Source organism: Notamacropus eugenii, chromosome 6 (assembly GCF_028372415.1).
Source record: "Notamacropus eugenii isolate mMacEug1 chromosome 6, mMacEug1.pri_v2, whole genome shotgun sequence".
Taxonomy (NCBI): Eukaryota; Metazoa; Chordata; class Mammalia; order Diprotodontia; family Macropodidae; genus Notamacropus; species Notamacropus eugenii.
The window spans coordinates 79,543,905-79,562,127 of NC_092877.1; the positions used below are offsets into that span (position 1 = coordinate 79,543,905).

At 36.6% G+C, this 18,223-nt stretch overlaps 1 protein-coding gene across 6 annotated transcripts in view; it reads left to right on the top strand.

The window, feature by feature from the left end:
- TBC1D19 (TBC1 domain family member 19) overlaps nt 1-18,223 on the top strand; it is a 117,923-nt gene that overhangs the window by 93,386 nt on the left and 6,314 nt on the right. For 4 of the 6 annotated variants that reach the window (XM_072620418.1, XM_072620420.1, XM_072620421.1 and 1 more), the window contains 4 exons: nt 7,986-8,018; nt 9,941-10,050; nt 12,275-12,366; nt 14,408-14,523. In XM_072620418.1, coding sequence (XP_072476519.1) covers nt 7,986-8,018; nt 9,941-10,050; nt 12,275-12,366; nt 14,408-14,523 — 351 coding nt within the window. Of the gene's footprint in view, nt 1-7,985; nt 8,019-9,940; nt 10,051-12,274; nt 12,367-14,407; nt 14,524-17,523; nt 17,609-18,223 lie in introns of all 6 variants that reach the window. The other 2 variants (XR_011969512.1, XR_011969513.1) reach the window with 1 other exon arrangement.

Consider the following 18,223-nt stretch of genomic DNA (forward strand, 5'->3'; position numbering starts at 1 on the left):
GCCTTCCCCAGTCCTCCTTAATCTTAGAACCTTTTCTCTGTCTATCCTCAGTTTCTCTTACACATATCTGGTTTGTACGTAGTTATTTGCATCTTGTCTCTCCTACAGACTGAAGTCCTTTAGAGCAAGGGGACTGTGGTTTTTTAATTGTTGTTGCTTTGTCTTTTGGTTTGGTCTGATGTTGTCTTTCTTTGCATGCCCCACACTTGGTGCAGGCCCTTAATAAATGCCACATGACTGACTGACTTGGGGCAGCTAGGTGGCACAGTGGATAGGGTGCTGGACGTGGAGTCAAGAAGACTCATCCTCCTGAGTTCAAATCTAGCCTCAGACACTTACTTGCTGTGCAAACTTGGGCAAGTCCCTTAACACTGTTCACCTTAGTTTCCTCATCTGTAAAATAAGCTGAAGAAGGAAGTAACAAACCCCCCAGTATCTTTGCCAAGAAAACACCAAACGGTGTCAATGAAGAGTTGAACATGACTGAAAGTGACTGACAACCACGTAGACAGAGGTACATGGTGGAAGAGAAGACTTCTGCAGTAGTACACAGGGTGAGGACCTGTCCTAGGGTAATAGGTGCATGAGTTAGAGAAAAGGAGGCTGTGAAGGTAGAATCGGTGGAGTCTGACATTATATGTGCCGTGAGTCCAAAATAGGAATCAAGGAGTTGTAATCACTGAGTTTGTAAACCTGAGTGACTGGAAATATGATGGTGTGCTTGACAGTGATAAGAAAGCTGGAAGGAGGGAAATGTTTTAGGTGAAAGAGAAGTGCTGTTTTGGGATGCCTTTGGGGTATCCAGTTTGAGATGTTCAAAAGGCAGTTAGTGATGAACTAGAACTCAAGAGAGATATAGATTTGATATTCATCCTCATAGACATGATAATTGAAGCCATGGGCACTGATGAGATCACCAAGTGAAGCACTGTAAAGGGAGAAGAGAAAAAAGCTCTGGACAGATCATTGGAGACCCACAGTTAGTTGGTGGGTATGACCTAGATGAAGATCCAGCAGAGGAGAGTTGAGAAGCCATGGTCGGACGGGTAAGAGAAGAACTAGGAGAAAGCACCCAAACTAGAGAGGGTGGGCGATGTTAAGCAGGAAGAGAAACTACAGAGAGGTTAAGACACACTCAAGATATATAAATATAATTACAAAATGCTTTTTAAAGAAATGAGGACGCAGCTTAAATAATTGGAAGGATATTTATTGGTCATGGCTGAGTCACACATATGTAATGAAAATCACAGTTAGTACCTAAACCAATTTGCAAATTTGGTGCTATATCAATCAAATTACCTAGAGGTACTTTATCATGCTAGACAAAATAATAAGATTTCATTTGGAGGAATAAATGAATCGTAAGGGAAAGAATGAAAAAAAAAGTAGGAATAAAGAAAAATAGTACGTTGACCTCAGAGAATATATTATGAAACAGTAATCATTAAAATTATTTGTACTTTGTTAAAACAATTGAAAAGTAGATGAATGAATGAGCACTTATAAAGTGCTTATTATACTCCAGACAGCATGCCTGGTGCTAGACTAGTATTATAAAAATGAAGCAAACTTGGTCCTCAAAGAGTTTCCATTCTAATGCAGGAGATACACACATGTATGTGTATGTACATATGTATGTAAGTAGAAGGAAGGATTGGTCATGGCAGTGTCTCAAGAGTGTCTGTGATAGGGGTAATGTAAGTATTATTTTGATTACTGTTCCCTGAGTGAGAGGTGAAAAGTAGAAGACAGATGGTTATTGCTGAGTGGACGGTTTGAGGGTTGGGGCAGACATTTGGATAGGAAGTGAAACATGGTCTGGTGTGCAGTCTGGCACTGACTTAAGCACTCACCCACCAACTGGGCAGCTTAGCTTTAAGATTGTACAAAAACTAAATAGATAAACTCCTCCCCTCCGTCCTGGACTGAGGAGTGGGTGGGGTGGAAGGGACATTTTCTAGCATCTCATACTGGTGATGCTGTGCTAGTTGGGAGAAGCTGGGCAGCCTCAAGTGAATGGCAAGATCAATAAGTAAACTAAAATCTGAAATAATCAAACTAAATAATTTATTTGTTTAACTGGAAAATATAAATGGCTTGGAGAAAAACTCCCTATTTGTCAAAAATCACTAGGAAAACTAGGAAAAGTTTTACAGAAAATAAGTTTTGACTAACAGCTTACAGCATATACCACAAGTTCTAAATGGGTATTTGATGTGAATACAAAACATCAGACCACAAAACGTCAGAAAAAAATGAGATCAAATACCTTTACATCTTTGGATACAGGAGTTTTTAACCAGATAAGTGTTTCAAGAGGTCACAAAAGATATCAGAGATGATTTATGAAACTGGGAAGCTTTTGCACAAACAAAATAAATGTAGGCCAAATAAGAAAGTACCCTCACAAAGTGGAAAAAAGCCCTTCATACTGAAGACCTCTAATAAGAATCTTACATGTGTGTATGTATGCATGCCTGTATGTATGCATATACAAACCCACTGAGAGAGAGAGAGCTAGTATTGTTGTAGGGTAGAGTCACTAGGCCTAGAGGCAGGAAGACCTGAGTTCAAATCAGCCTCAGATACTTACAAGTTAGACAAGTTACTTAATCTTTGCCTTGTTCTCCTAAACTGTAATGAAAGGGCAGGGGCTTAGTAACAGCACCTGTCTCTCAGGGTTATTGTGACGATCAATGAGATAATGTCTGTAAACTGCTTCCCACAGTCCCTAGTCCATACTAAGTGCTCAATAAACACCTGTTCTATTCCATTGCATTAATACAGTTCTATAAGCCCAAGAACCTCTCCTCAGAGGTTAAGTGGTCCAAGTGTATATAGAGTCCTCAAAAGGTTAGTTGTACCTTATAAAATTAAATTAAAGAATGCTTCAGATGATAAACGATTAAAAAATGCAGATCGAAACGGCTCCAAGGCCTCACTTCACACTTCAGAAATTGGCAAAAATGGAAGTAATCAGTAAAAAAACAAACAACAACACCACCAAAAAAAAGAAACAAAGCCCGCAGAGGGCTGCATTAGTATGCAGACAGGCGTGCTAATGCTGGAGACCACTAGGTGGCACCATAGTGCACAGAGTGCTACGCCTGGAGGCAGGAAAGATCAGAGTTCGCTTTTGCTCAGACAATTCCTGGCTGTGTGACCTTGATCAAGTCACTTAATCTCTGTTTGACTCAGTTTCCTCAGTTGTGAAATAGGAAAAAATAACAGCACCTACCTCCCAGAGTTATTGTGAGGAGATAAGGTTTGCGAAGCACTTAGCACAGTGCCTGGTACAGAGTGGGTGCTGTATAAAGGTCAGTTATTGTTGTAATGCCCTTGTACTGTTGGTGTAGCTGTGAATGTCATCCAACCATTCTGGGAAGCAAACTGCTGCGTAAAAAGTGACTAAAATGTCCACATTCTTTGGCCCAAAGATTCCACCTCTATTCATATACACCTTGGAGGTCAAAGACATAAATAAAGGTCTCAGATACAACAAAATCTTCCTGACAGCACTTTTTGTGGTGGCAAGGAAGGGGAAACAGGAGATGCTCATAAGGGAGGGAGTGACTAAACAAGTTGTCATTGGTGAATGTAGTGACATTACTGTGCCAAACGAAATGATATATAGGAAGAATTCAGAGATGTGTGAGCATACTCACGTGAACTGATGCAGAGGTAAGTAAGCAGAATAAGAAACAGTACAGCAGACAGCAATGTACATAGAAAGAGCAAAACAACCAAACGTAAAGGCTGTATAATTATCACAACAAGCTGGGTCCTGGGGAACAGTTGAAAAAATTAAACTTTTCCCCTTCATTGCAGAGGTTAGGGGCTATAGGTATGGAGTTCTGTATATTCCTGAAGACATAGTAGTTGTATTTGGTTTCACTACACCGCATTTTTTTCTTCTTTGTTACAACAGGTATAGCCTAGAGAAAGGGAAGGGATGTATTCAGAAATGACCATGATAGAGAAGCAAGAGAGCATTAAAAAAAAACTCTGAAAAAAACTTTAAAAATAAGTCTCTAAAGAGTCAATGTCATTACTGACAAAGGAATTATTTTTAATCTAACATGAGGGATGTAGCCACCATCTACATGTAGCAGTCTCTATAAGAGATTGATGAAGTATTGATACTGAATGATCTTTGACATCTTGGCTCTAAAGAAACTCAGCTATTCAGAAGTGCCACCTATTCAGAACATAGCTGAGAACCAGGAAATGGGGTGGGGATGGGGAAGTCTTGACATCAAAAATAGCCTCATTAAATCACACCTACTTTTCAAGTGGATCCCTTCAGGAATCAAGCCTATTTACTCTATAGGGTTTTCAAAAGCTCTCTTATCTAGTTTCCAAGTTCTGAGCAGAATAAAAGGAGTAAGTTAGAAAAGGGAGAGGCATTGTCATACTGAGACACCCTGGCAGTAAGTAGCAAGGATTGTAGATGTGTAAATAAAAAAGAATTTCAGGTTATATGATACAGTCCCTCATCAGACAACTGAAGCAGCTGATGCCCAGGGAAGTTAAAGGCCCTGAACAAGTCCTTTAAGTAGTTAAGTGGAAGAGGAAGAATTTAAATCCTCATCTTCTGACTTGAAATCCAGAACTCTGTACCTCACAGTCAACAGCTCAATAACAAAGGAAATGACAGAAAAAGTAGATGCAAGAGTTCAAAAAAGCAAAGATTGTGGACCTAGTGCACTGTTACACCATACTTTGGTGAGGCCGCTGAGCATGCATCTCACTGCGTGATGAAAGCACGATGATTTTGTGTGATCTGAAAACTGTGCTTAGTACATGCTGTTTAAGAAGACAGGGAAGTACACAGAACACTTTAAAATATTCTGAAAGAGGCAGCTTTGTGATGCAGAGGATAGAGCCCTGAAGCTGGGGTCAGGAATCCTGAGTTTACTTGTGACCTCAGATACCTACTAACTGTGTGACCCTGGGTAAATCTCTTGAACTCTCTCTGCCTGAGTTTCCTCATCTGAAAAATAATAATAATAATAATAATGCCTACCTCCCAGAGTTATTGTGAGGATTAAATGAGATAACATATTTAAAGTGCTTTGCAAACCTTAACCCACTATATAAATGCTAGCTGCTGTTCATATAAAAAGGCATCTATTTTTCCTAACTCAAATATCGTAGACTCACAGAATTTAGTCTGAGAAGATTAAAACTAAAAGTACAAAGGATTTTCTGTTCTTTGCTTCCAAAATTGTATAATGTCAAAGGACTTAGTGGAAGTAGTTGGTGAAGTTATGTTAAGAATAGCAAATTGCAGTTTTTTTACCAAGTTCTTTTAGTGGCCCCAGATTTCTCCTTGAACCAAACATCTTACTATGAGCAAAAAATCCATTTGTACCCTTAGGTTGCATACTACTTAAATATTTTTGGCAAACCACTTCCTTTATCTTAGATCTAGACATATTCCTAAACAGTTTTTTTAAAAAACTATTCTCATATTCTCATGTTTCTCATGCCTTCAGTCCTTCAAGGGTTAAATTTCAGTCATCTGGCTATCACACATGAAGGTTTTTCTAATGGATGCTAACTGCCTTGAAATGTTTTTTGTTGTATACAATATCTTCCAACAAATCTTGCTTCAAGTTTTATACGCTTGCTGTAGACAATTACTTTAAGAAACAATTATCCCCTAATACATCTGAAGAAAGGCAAAATTCAGAATGCAGGCTATCCTGGGGTGGAGGAAAGGAGAGATGGGGAGAAAATTTGAAATTCAAAATCTTGTGAAAGTGAATGTTGAAAACTGGAAATAAATTGAAAGATTAAAAAAAAGAAAAGAAAAGCACAGATCCTATGTGACAATGAATATGAAATTGATTCCTTATAGCAGAGATTCTTTTGACAAAGTCCAATTTATTATGTACAAAAGTGTTACTTATCAAAAAAAGAAATCTTAAAGTAGATGAAATTCAAATGGTATACATGATTCAGAAAATACCATATAAAATATCTTTCTTACTAAATATGGTTCATCCTCTCATCTTCTTTGTTATTATGTTTTATCTTTGTAATTCACTTGTACACCTGATTTACTTCAATTTATTCAAATTGAAATGCCATCACCCAAGAGCCAATTTCAGATTGAAATTCTTTGTTGTTCAGTCTTTTCAGTAATGTCTGACTCTTTGTGACCCCATTTGGGATTTTCTTGGTAAAGATACTGGAGTGGTTTGCTATTTCCTTCTCCAGCTTATTTTATGGATGAGGAAACTGAGGAAAACACTTGCCTGTGGTCACACAGCAATTTAGTGTCTGAGGTCTAAGTTTTTCTGACTTCAGGCCCAGCACTCTATCCACTGTATCACCTAACTCACCTATTGAAAATCTGGTTTTAAGATATTAGATAAATTTTCCCTACCTATAACCTAAACCTGTTCATATGTTTGATCCTAATCTGCCCTTACTTCACTAAGCTTTTCCTATATCTCTAGTCCTTTTCTCTATTACTAAAAAGGAAAAGAAAGCGACTTTACTGTCCCCATTCTTATCCAAGGTCTGTCTTTAGCCCTATTTCTCTCCTGGTTAAGTACAATCATATCTTTATATAATGCACACACACACAAATTCCATAAAGCAATAAAATGTGTAAGTAAATATGACTTCATTAGTGATGATATCAAGCACCATAATAAGGAAATATCAGTATTACTAAAGTACTAAAAATGCAGCATTAATTTTTAAAGGCATCCTTCCTTTGAACTGGTGCAAAAATTATGTCTACATATACATTTATATTTATATATACACATATGTATGATTGTGGGAGAAAAAAACTAAATGTATAAAACCACATAAATAGAGTGCAAAGACTGTTAGTTGGACTGCATTAGAAACAAATTTATTTTTAAAATGGAGAAAAAATATTTTTAAAAAATATACTTATAATGCAGGATAAAAGAAAATTTTACCAAGTACAAGGAATAAGGTGGAGGGCTTTGCATCAGACTAGGAGAAATTCTTTACACAGAACAGATCCAGAAAAGGTTGAAAATCACCATATCAGGACACTGAATAAGGTGTAGGATGGCACAAATTAGGAGAGTGGTTGCTGATAAGATCAGGTAAGAGGAGATTAAAACCAGAAAGACCATGGAGAAAATGGAAAATTCAGCATGCCACCATTTTGATATATTGACTGAAGGAATGCTGATGAAAAATCAAGAGCACATTGACAAGATGGTGGAACCTATAAAAGGGACACACAACAAAAAAGTGGAGAACAAATTAGGTGTACTCTAGGAAAAACATCAAGAAAGCATGAGCAAGGCCCAGTAGGTGATCACTTGATTTTAGCCTCAGAAGACCAAGAAGTCCATATGTTATGGACCTGTGAGACTTAGTAACTTCCCTCAGCTCTTATGTGTCAGAAATGGGGCTCGGACCCTAGTCTTCCTAACTCCCAGGTAGGTCATTTATACCAGACTACCTCTATTATGTAATTAGTATAAAATATACTTTGTGTTATATTTCTTCAGTGATTCAAACGACTGATTTAACACTTTTTAAAATTTCAGGGCAAGTGTTGTAAAACAATGCCCTTGATATTGTATCTCCTATATACAATCCTATTCCAGGATCTTTTACAATACGTAATGACTTCGTGCTGTTCAGTCATTTCAGTGTGCCCTACTCATCTTTCTTAGCAAAGATAATGAAGTATTTTGCCATTTCCTTCTACAACTCATTTTACAGTAGAGGAAACTGAGATAAACGAGGTTAAGTGACGTGCCCAAGGTCACACAACTACTAAGTGTCTAAGGCTAGATTTGAACCCAGGAGTTCCTCACTCCAGGCCAAGCACTTTAGCTAATGTGCCACCTAGCTGTCCCCTACTTAATGACTCAAGATTTGTTAATTTTATTTACTATGAAACGTCATCCTATTTTGGGATGGATTTGTTATGAAAAAGTGATTATTAAATAGCTTCTGTCATTTTTATTTTGTAGGTGTAATCCCTTTCCATGGATTTTCAATGTATGGTAAGTTGGACTTTAAAATATTCATTTGCTTAACACTTTTACTGACTTTAAACAAAGAAATCACATTTATTCCATTCCCCACACTCAACAAATTAATTATTCTGCCACTGTTTTAAATCTTTAATTTCTTATTTATTTATATGTTTTATTAAAAAATAAAATAAAGGTTCATTTTCTTTGCCACTATAGTAGTTGTCTGGCAAATTAAAATTTGCTTTGAATTCCGTTAGTACAAATAGAATTACAAGGGTGTGTGTGTGTGTGTGTGTGTGTGTGTGTGTGTGTGTGTGTGATGTCAAGATTTAGTTTTAGTGGACAGTAAATAATATGACTCAAAATTCTGAACTTTGAGAGCTAATCTCACCAAGACATTTTAAAAATATAAATGAACCAGGAAGTGTTAAAAGGAAAATACAGCATCAGGTTTGATCTCATGGTTTGTCTAGGCTGTTGGTATGCACTTCATCTGTTATACTGACATGTACAGACAGCCCTAAGTACGTGTGAAGAGAAGCCTGAGTGCCACTTTGTCATCCCATGCCAGCAGATGATGAACCAGAGGAGATAATGAGCCTTTCTGGCCTTGGTGGGAGTGACAAACCAGGGACAGCTTGAGGAGGCCTGTCGTATACTTCCAGCATGGAATTTTAAGATTTGGAAGTTTAGTGTGACTAATATTTTCTAAGTGGTGTTTTCCCCTTGTTTTTAATCATCTGGTTTAGAGTGGGTAGTCTTAATTTCATAATTTCTAGCAAAAAAGTTCCTAAATCATTTAATGTTATACTTTATGAAAAATTCACTAATACTCAATATTTTTTAAAATCTAGGTTGATGGTGTGACCATTAAGCCTTTCAAACTCAGTAGATACCAGTAATACTAAGATACGTTACCACCTTGCTATCATTCTGCTCTCAGGTCTCAGGCAATAGGAGTGAGCTGTAAGCCACTCACTAACTTGTGGTGCTTCAGCACTGGCATTGGGACAGCCACCTTTTACCCCAGCTCCACAGGAGACGCTGTTATAGAGAAATTCGAATGTATTTCCATTTTCTAAAAACACAGGGGATTTCATGATCGGGAAATTAAGACAAGTACATCTTGATTAAATCCCCATTCTTGTCCTTTAATCATAAAGTGTAAACTTAACATTTTGTGTTGAGTGAAGCTAATTAGGATCATGAAAACTGATTGGAAATATGTTGACATGAAACTTTTGATTCTGTTCATTTGGGTGACTTGAAGGCACTGACTGATGCCCCAAAATTGAATATTGCCAGGTATGTTCAAAGTAAACAATGACCTGTTAATTCAAAATTTGTCATTATATAAAAAGAAGTAAACAGAGATATTTAAAGTATTTAAGAAAAACTTTTCTAGTATCCACAACTACTTTACCAGAACCCATTTATCTGTATACTTATTTTAATTATACTTATTATAATTCTTAAGACTACTCTATGCTAAAGAACTTTAGAAATCCCCCACTTACTCAGTTTTAGGTAACCTATGAAAGTAATACACTAAAAATAGGATGATCTAGATTTTTTCTAATTTATAACAATCAGTGTAAATTAGAAAGAGAATCTCGACATTTAGCTCATGCTTTATTTCTGCTTTTTTAAGTAGAAATCTACTAATGACAGAAGAACCATACCATGGCCATGCCAAACACAGTGACCTCTTTCAGGATGGGTGGCTTTCACATGCGCTTTAACAACCAGCATATGGATTTAAAATAGTATAGCCTAAAATTTAAAATAATGTAGGTTGTAATTAGACATATATATATGAGTGTTGCTTCTTGATGAGTACAATTACCATGAGTGTATGGATTTATTTACTCACAGGCATCGTGCATTTTTATTCATTAAGCTAATTTAGTAGTTTGCAATGTTGTCAGTTAATTTGTTTATCCTTTCAGTTGCTCCACTTTGTTTTCTGTACCATGAACCTTCCAAACTGTATCAGATATTCCGTGAGATGTATGTGCGTTTTTTCTTCAGGCTCCATTCCATCTCTTCTCATCGTTCTGTAAGTTCATTAGAAATTGAGTCAATTAGTTTATATCTGTAATTTTTTTTATTAGAAGACTACATAGTGGCAGATTTTCTTTAATTGTATTTATGTAGACTTCTGATAATAATATTATAAAACTGCACATCTAATTTGTGATATTGAATAACGCCATAATAATTCTGGTATAGAATCGGCAATGAGGGTAGTTTTAAGAGGGAGGAAATATAAGTGAATGTTTTTATGAAGAACTAGAAAAAATGCCATTGATCAGTTAGATTTGGAGAAGTGTCATCTTTTATATATTGAAACATGAATGCAAATTCAGATTTCTATAAAAATCATTTTAATGTAAATGCATCTTCTAGAAACACTTGCCACATGTGTACTGACCTTTTTGGTTCTGGAAAAAATGAAGTATTTCAAACCATTGACAAGTAAAGAAATTATTACTTGTTTTCCAAGTTCATAATTTGATATTTTGGCTACTTAGTCATGTAATTTTAAAATATTTTCCCTTAGATTTTCTAAAATTTTTAGAGACAAGTAAAAAGCAAGTTGAGTACAAAAATTTTAAAATCTCTCTTCTCCATTTTCTTTGGTCCTTGCCTCATCTTTATTACTATTTTCCCCCCTGCCCCTTCCAATAACTAGAATGAGCAGGGCTTCGTTTTTGAAATATATTTATCTCTTTTGAGCTTCCTTATCCCATGTAGAAATAATTTTGACCATGCAGTTGAAATGTTGACTAAAGTTATCATGTGAGGGATCAAACCCTCTAAAAAGGATTTTTCTGTCCTATTTAATGAGCCTTCATGGTACCCAAGGAAGGTGCTTATAGTGAATTATCTGTTCTTTTATTCATCTAGTTCAGTCACATGCATTGTTGCTGGTGGGAGGTGGGAGGTGGGAGGTGGGAGAGGCGTCACCTATCTTTCCACTCTGCTAATCTTAGACTGTTTTATTGCAAACTATTATGAGATGACTCTAGGATTACACAAATGCAAGCAATGAAATTCTGCCCAGCATCCTAGGACACACAACATTTGGATAACTTGATTTTGCTCTTGTCTTCATCTGTTTTGATCTGGAATGGAAACCAGATGGATAAAATCTTTCTTCTCATCTTCTACCTCAGGGGCAGCCTGAAATCTTCTTTCCTCATTTCCTGAACAGTTCTGTACTTCAGGGTTCAAAGCAGCCTCTGCAATTACCATTTCTTTAGACAAATAGAAAAAAAGATGACAGTGAATAGTTCTTAGATTTCCTATCATTATCTTCATGCTGAGCTCACAGTTACCTTACTTGATTGCTTATTTCAGCTTGCGTTGGCCCACTCATTCTTTTTTAATAGAATAAGGACTTGCAGGTCGTCTCCTCTTTTTTGGGTCTGCAATGAATCCTGTGATTTTAGAATTGGAACAACTCTTTTTCTATAGAAACTCAAAAAAATTTTAAAATTTCCCCCGCAGAATCAGCCTCAAAGATTGCTAAGCTGCCAGTCTTGATTCTGGATTCAGACATTTGTATGTTGTTTCCTAAAGAACCTGCTTTTCTGTCGTTTCTTGTGCTACGCTGATATTCCTTTTTTTCTTCTTTTCTTATTGGTTAATCAAAGAGTCTTGTTTAATTGACTACCTGCTGTCAACACCAAACAAATAGTTTTCCTGGTGGGGTGACAGAGTAAGAGAGGGAAGGAGGGGGAGGTTGTATATTATAGGAAGAGTGGGGGGAAAAGCAACAGGAAATATTTTTTTCCTAGGAGAGAGGCAACAGGAGGGGAAAGCCATTATGGAGGGAGACAGCAAAGGGTGTGGGGAAGGCGACAGGGAAATACCCAAAAACTGGCAAGTATCCAGAAAAAACTAATTTCTCTGTGGCCTTCCATATCTTACACATCAGGCCAAAGAGCAGTTTGTTCTGTGCAATAGTGTTTTTCCTGGACTATTTGTGTATTACATAGCTGTTTCAGTGGGGAGGCCATTGTGTTAAAAATGAGATATCTTGGGACATATCTAATAAGCTGTTTATATGCTTAAAAGCTGAGTGAAATTTTTCATTTGTTCGGTGCAGTGAATGATTTACTAACAACATTTTCCACTCGTGTTTTTGCTGATTAAATTAAAAATATTTAAGTGATATTTATATTCATATTCATATTTTTCTCATTGTGAACTTGGAAAATAATTTGGAAATAATTCAGGTACTATGCCTATATTTTAATGAATTGTTGTTATGTTAGGGTATTGTTTCACTGTGTCTGCTGTTTGAGACACTTCTTCAAACTCATCTTCCACAACTCTTTTATCATCTACGGGAAATTGGAGCTCAGCCGTGAGTATTTTTCTCTTATGTGTGCAATGGGGAAACATACTCCCATATTTAGTTAATTTATCGATTAACAAATATTTATCAGGCATCTACTATGCTAGGCTGCAAAGCCAAAAGCAAAACCCTCCCCGTCCTCAAAAAGTTTACATTCTCCTGAGGGACACAACATGTGGGTAAGAAGTACTTTGTATATACTTATACATTTACAAAGCAGATAGGGGGTAGAGAAGGTCCTGGCAGTTGGGAGCACCAGGAGAGGTCTGATGCAGTGCTTGAGCTGAGTCTTCTGGGAAAGAAAATCCTTTGAGGTGAATTAGCTCTTTCAAGATAGAAATATACTGTTAAATTAAGTGGAATAATAATTATTCCTTAATAAACTATACCTTCAAAATATTCTGGAAATTGTGTGGAAGGATTTCTAGATATCTAATACATTCTTGACCAAGAATTTCCTGTCAGGTACAAGAGTTACAACAATGAATCCTTTTCTATTCTTGATAAAAGATATTTGTCACATAAGAGTAAACAATTTGTGGAAACAAATACTGAATTATAAGTGTGATGATTATAAGTGTTGAGACTACCATGATATTCTGACTAAAGTTAATGAAAGTTAATGAAGATCAAAATTTGCTGTAATGAATTAAGAGAAATATCCATTCTATTTTGATATAGTTTAACTCCTTCAAATTGTTTGAATAGTAGTTCATTGATTATTTCACTTATCACTTATAGTATTAGGCACACTATATTACACTAGGGACTGAAGATTCAAACGTTAGGCATGATTCAGTCCCTGCTTTCAAGAAGCTTCCAGTCTGGTAGTAAATGGGGTTAGAAAATTAGCACAAATAGTCCCTTTTCCTAAGGAGGGAATTTAGACGGGAGATAGCATGGGTGAATGGGTAGATGGGTAGATGGATAGATAGATGATGGATGAACAGATGTGTGTATATATACACACACTCTCTCTCCGTGTGTGTGTGTATGTGTATGTAAGTGAAAGAGACAGAGACAGAGAAGTGGAAGAGAATCAGAAAAAAGTGTTTGAACTAAGCCTTGAAGGAAATGAGGTATTCTAAGAGGTAGCAGTGAGGTGAGAGTGTTTTCTATGCCTGAGGAATAGCCAATGGAAAGTCAAGGAAACAGATGATAGAGTGTCATATATGAGAAATAGTAAAAAGGCCATATTGATTGAAGATGAACAGAAGTAATGTCTACTTAGACTGGAAAAGTAGTTTTGAACCACTTTGTAAAGGGCTGTAAATATAAAAGAGAGAAGTTTATATTTGATCTTGAAATAATAGGAAGCCACTAGAGTTTATTGAGGTGGAGAATGGGGAGAGTGACATGGTCACCTGTAAGAAAATCACTTCAACAGCTTTGTAGATAATGGACTCAAGTGAGGCAGGGGAGACCAGGTAGAAACTATCAAAATATATCAAGCAAGTGGTCGATGTGGTAGTGACTGTGAGAATGGAGAGGAGATAAAAGCAATAAATATTGTGGAACTATAAAGAACAAGATTTGGCAGTTGATTGGATCTGTTAATGAAGGGGGGTGATGATTCAGGGATGATACTGAGCTTATGGACTAGGGTTACTGAAAGCATGGTGAAGGAAGGGATGCATCACTTCTATCAGGGATAATCAAGGAAAATTCATGGAGAAGATGGCACCTGATCTTATTATGGCTTGCCTACAACATATTTCATTTTTCATTCACCTTTCATTTGTTAATCATTATAATCTAAAAAGTAGAAAATGAAAGAAGTTCTCATGGCTGACCTAGAGATCTTAGCAGATACTTTTCAATCTTTTAATATTTTAATACTGAATATTATAATATTATGATATGGAATTCTTCAACTATGTAGTTCCTACTGCTTTTCAGAGAATAGCTGAATTTTTAATTCCTAGGGTATATTTGCAAGACTCTGAAAGGAGTATTCCTAACTCTAGAATGATTTGGTCTTATTCTGAGTATTTAATTTTTTTGAAGAGAAATACAGCTGTCACTTTCTTCCTTTTTCCCTTCATTGCAGACTTCGTATATCATTTAAGTGGATGGTGCGTGCATTCTCCGGTTACCTAGCTACAGATCAACTTTTGCTTTTATGGGATAGAATCCTAGGATACAACTCCCTGGAAATTCTTGCTGGTAATATGGAATGTCTATTTGTAAAACCTATGTGTATCCCAAAAAAGGACCGTAATTTTCTTTAGGTAAATACTCTTAACAGGACATCCCTCTCTGTGGACATTTACGGTATTTTAATCAGAATCATGATGTAGAGAAAAAAGTTCTAAAACAGGAGGCAGGAAACCTAGATCCTGGTGCTGTCTTTTAAAACCTTAGTCAGGCTAAAGCCTCCTTTTCTTCGTCTGTAAAATGAATTTGCCTTCTGTAATCTCTTAGGCCCCTTCTGGTTTTAAAACACTGTCCATCCAGCATAGTGACAGTAGACATTAATAACTGTTTAATTGAGTGCAATTAAATCATTAGGTATCAAGATTAAATTTAATAGTGATAAAATATCAAATCCTTCACTTCATAAAAAAAATTACCTGTAGAAGTAGATAGGAGACATAGATAGTAAGTAATAGATAAGTATAGGAAGATAGTAATAGATAAGGAAGACGAGACTATAAAAGAGAAAATGCAACTGTAAACCAGTTGAGGTGAAAAAGCCCTAGGCTCTCTTGGTAGACAGCGAGTTCGCTGTGAGTCTACAGCATGATGGTCCTTCCCCAAAAGCTCAGGTTCTCTTTTAAACCTGTGATTTCATCACTATGTGAACACTACCTTCATGACCTGGCTCACAACACCTCTGGAATTTAGTAGAAGTTTCTGGGGGCAAAATAATGTATCACTGTGCTGCCAGTCTAGTGATGAACTTCTCTAAGCTTAGTGAGGCAGGTCTTTGGAAAATAAACATGCAATCTTGCCTACACCCCTTGGAGCTTCTCCAGTTGTATAGTACCTGCCAGAGTTTACACTTTCCTGACAAAGCGTTCCAGAATCCAGACATCTCTGTGAGGAGGCTTCAGATTAGAGTGTCCTGAAGGAAAGTGTTCCTCTCACCCAGCTGATGAGACCACATAGGCATTGTTTGAGACTGAGTCCACCAGTGAGCGATTCAGAATGGTGATGGAAGGGACTGGAAATGTTTAGCCCAGAGAAGAAAAGACTTAGGATGAATATGTCTTCAAATATTCAGAGGTCGTTGTGTGGGCTGAGGGTTAGACTTGTTCAGCTTCAAATCAGAGGACTGAACTAAGATCAATGAGTGGCAGTGACTTTAAAGCGAAAGGCATGAAAGAACCTTTAAGAACTTCATTGTAAGAAGCTAGATTTTTACTCAGTATTCAAACAAAATCTGTCCCTTATTTCTCCCCCCTCAAAAAAACCCTGCCAACTTTCTAACAATATGAGGAATATTTTACTTTTAATTTGAGCTGATTAAGAAGGACTGGATTGCTTTGAAAAATAGTGAGTTCTTCTTCACTGAGCGTATCCAAACAGAAATTGTCAGCGGCACTAGAAGCATGATTTATACTTCGAGTGAGGTTTGGATTGAAAGGTCTTTAACATCCTTTTTTTAAAACTGATTCTCTGATCTTTGATATCTGAGCTTGGTTCTAATTATTTCTGTTATTTAAGTAAAATTCAAGGGCTCTCCGTCTACATTGGCACACCAGATATTCATTCCTAATACCAAAGAATTCAGGGCTTGACTTGACCCAACACCTCAGAAAAGTAGTTCTCCTCTTCATATCCACTTATTATTTCGTTGTGACAGCAACTCATTCTTGTTGAGTTAATCAGGGATTATTTTACTATAGCTGTTAAGGATTTATCACTTTATTAAGCTAATGGGTCTCACTTTATGGGAGTTTCTCAAGTTACCCATGAATAGGGTTTTTAAAGCTATAATCACTCCATGTTATCATGCTACATTCTACATCCTTTACATTGCTTTCATCAGTCTCCTTATCCACTCACGTACTGAACTAAAATCCTGGTTCAGGCTCTTACTGTCTCTTTCCTGGCATACTGGTTTTCATGTTTCTTGTCACCCCTCTGCAATTTTCTCCATATAATTTGAAAAATAATCTTCTGAAGGCCCAGACAGGATCATATCACTATCCTGCCCAAAAATGTTCATTTAAAGCACTCCTTTGTCTGTCTCCAACCTGTTTTTTCTGTATTCCAATCACATTTGCACTTTCTTAAATTTGACATTGTATCTCCTGACTCATAAGCTGTCCACCATGTCTGAAATGCAGTCCTCAACCCCAGCTCTTAAGAATCCTTTTCCTTCAAGGAAACTCAGATCTTTTAACCATATCATGTTCCCTGTTTCCCCCAGTTATTAGTATTGTCTCCTTAAACTACTTTGTATTTGCTTATCATTATTAGGTTTTTTTATATCCCCATTTGAGTGTCTTTTTGAGGGCATGAGGGCATTTTGGGGGTTTTTTTGCGGGGGGGAGGGGCGAGGGGAATGTAAGATAGCCTTCTCCCATCCCCAGTGGACCTCAAGCAGAAACTAGATAACCATTTCTCAGGTCTGTTATAGAAGGGATTCCTCTTCAGACAACAATTGGTCTAGATAACCTCTTTTGAAGTTTGAGATTCAGTGATTATGTTACATGAAGGTCTGTGTCACTAGAATCCAGGTAATAATAGTAATCCACATTTTTATAGAACTTGAAAGTTTACAAAGTGCTTTCTTCTTGATGACCCCATAAGATAGATAAAGCAAGTGTTATCATCCCCATTTTATGGTTGAGAAAACGGAGGTGCCAAGACTTGCGTACAGTCACACAATAAGTGTTGGATCAGGTGTATTGAGGTGCTTCCTCTATCATTCCATTCCTCTTAATCCAGCTATCTCTAGTTATCGGAGAGTTTGTGGCTCCGGCATCCAAGCTGGATCCCATTGCTTACCTAAGGAATATGTCTTTTCTGCACTGTAATTTATACTAACTTAAATTGTTTCTCTTTCTGTAATGGTGCAGTCTGTGCTGCCCAGGCATCTAGGTTCCATATGTATTTATTGTTTACTTTGTTAGAATCTTGTGGTCTTTCATGGGTATTCCTTATTTAACAATAAACTAAACCTTAACTTACTCCTATTTAACATGTGTGTATGAGGCATTGGTCTCATTACACCAAGGCTATCACACATGACAGCATGAGAAATGGAGAGGGGAAGGAAGAAAACAGCTTTATCACTCAGGTAATTAATTACATTTGTAATTGTGCTTCACTTGTGCTAAATAGATCCGGGGCTGACTATAACTGGAATCATCAGGAAAATCAAATGCACAACAGTCATCACACAAATAGCAAAAAAAAAAATCAAAAGAGCCTTGGACTTTGGGAGTCAGGAGATTTGATTCTAATTCCTACTCTGCATTAATGAGCCTATTAGACTGGGCAAGCTGCTGCTTTCTGGGAGTCAGTTTTGTAAGCCATAAGATGAGGGGATATAGTAGGTGAATTTTAAGGTTCTTTCCAGTTCTAAAATTTGATGATTCTATGAAAGGCACATTTCTTTCCCACCTCATCCCTTTTTCCAGAGTGGGATATTAAATTCTAATTCAAATAAATACTTTTTGGGGATGATCTTAAGACTTTTTATTTTTTTCTTCTTTCATCTTCCAATATATGGACAATATTTCTTGTGAAAAATTTAGGAATGTTGTAGAAATAGTATTCTATTGGATTATAGTTTCCTATAGGAGGAATTATAGTAAAACTAAATTTTTCAAAAAGTAAGGGATCTATATTCCATTACCAATCACACCTTTGAAACTTCTAATGGCCTAAATATAGGTATGTATATGGCTAT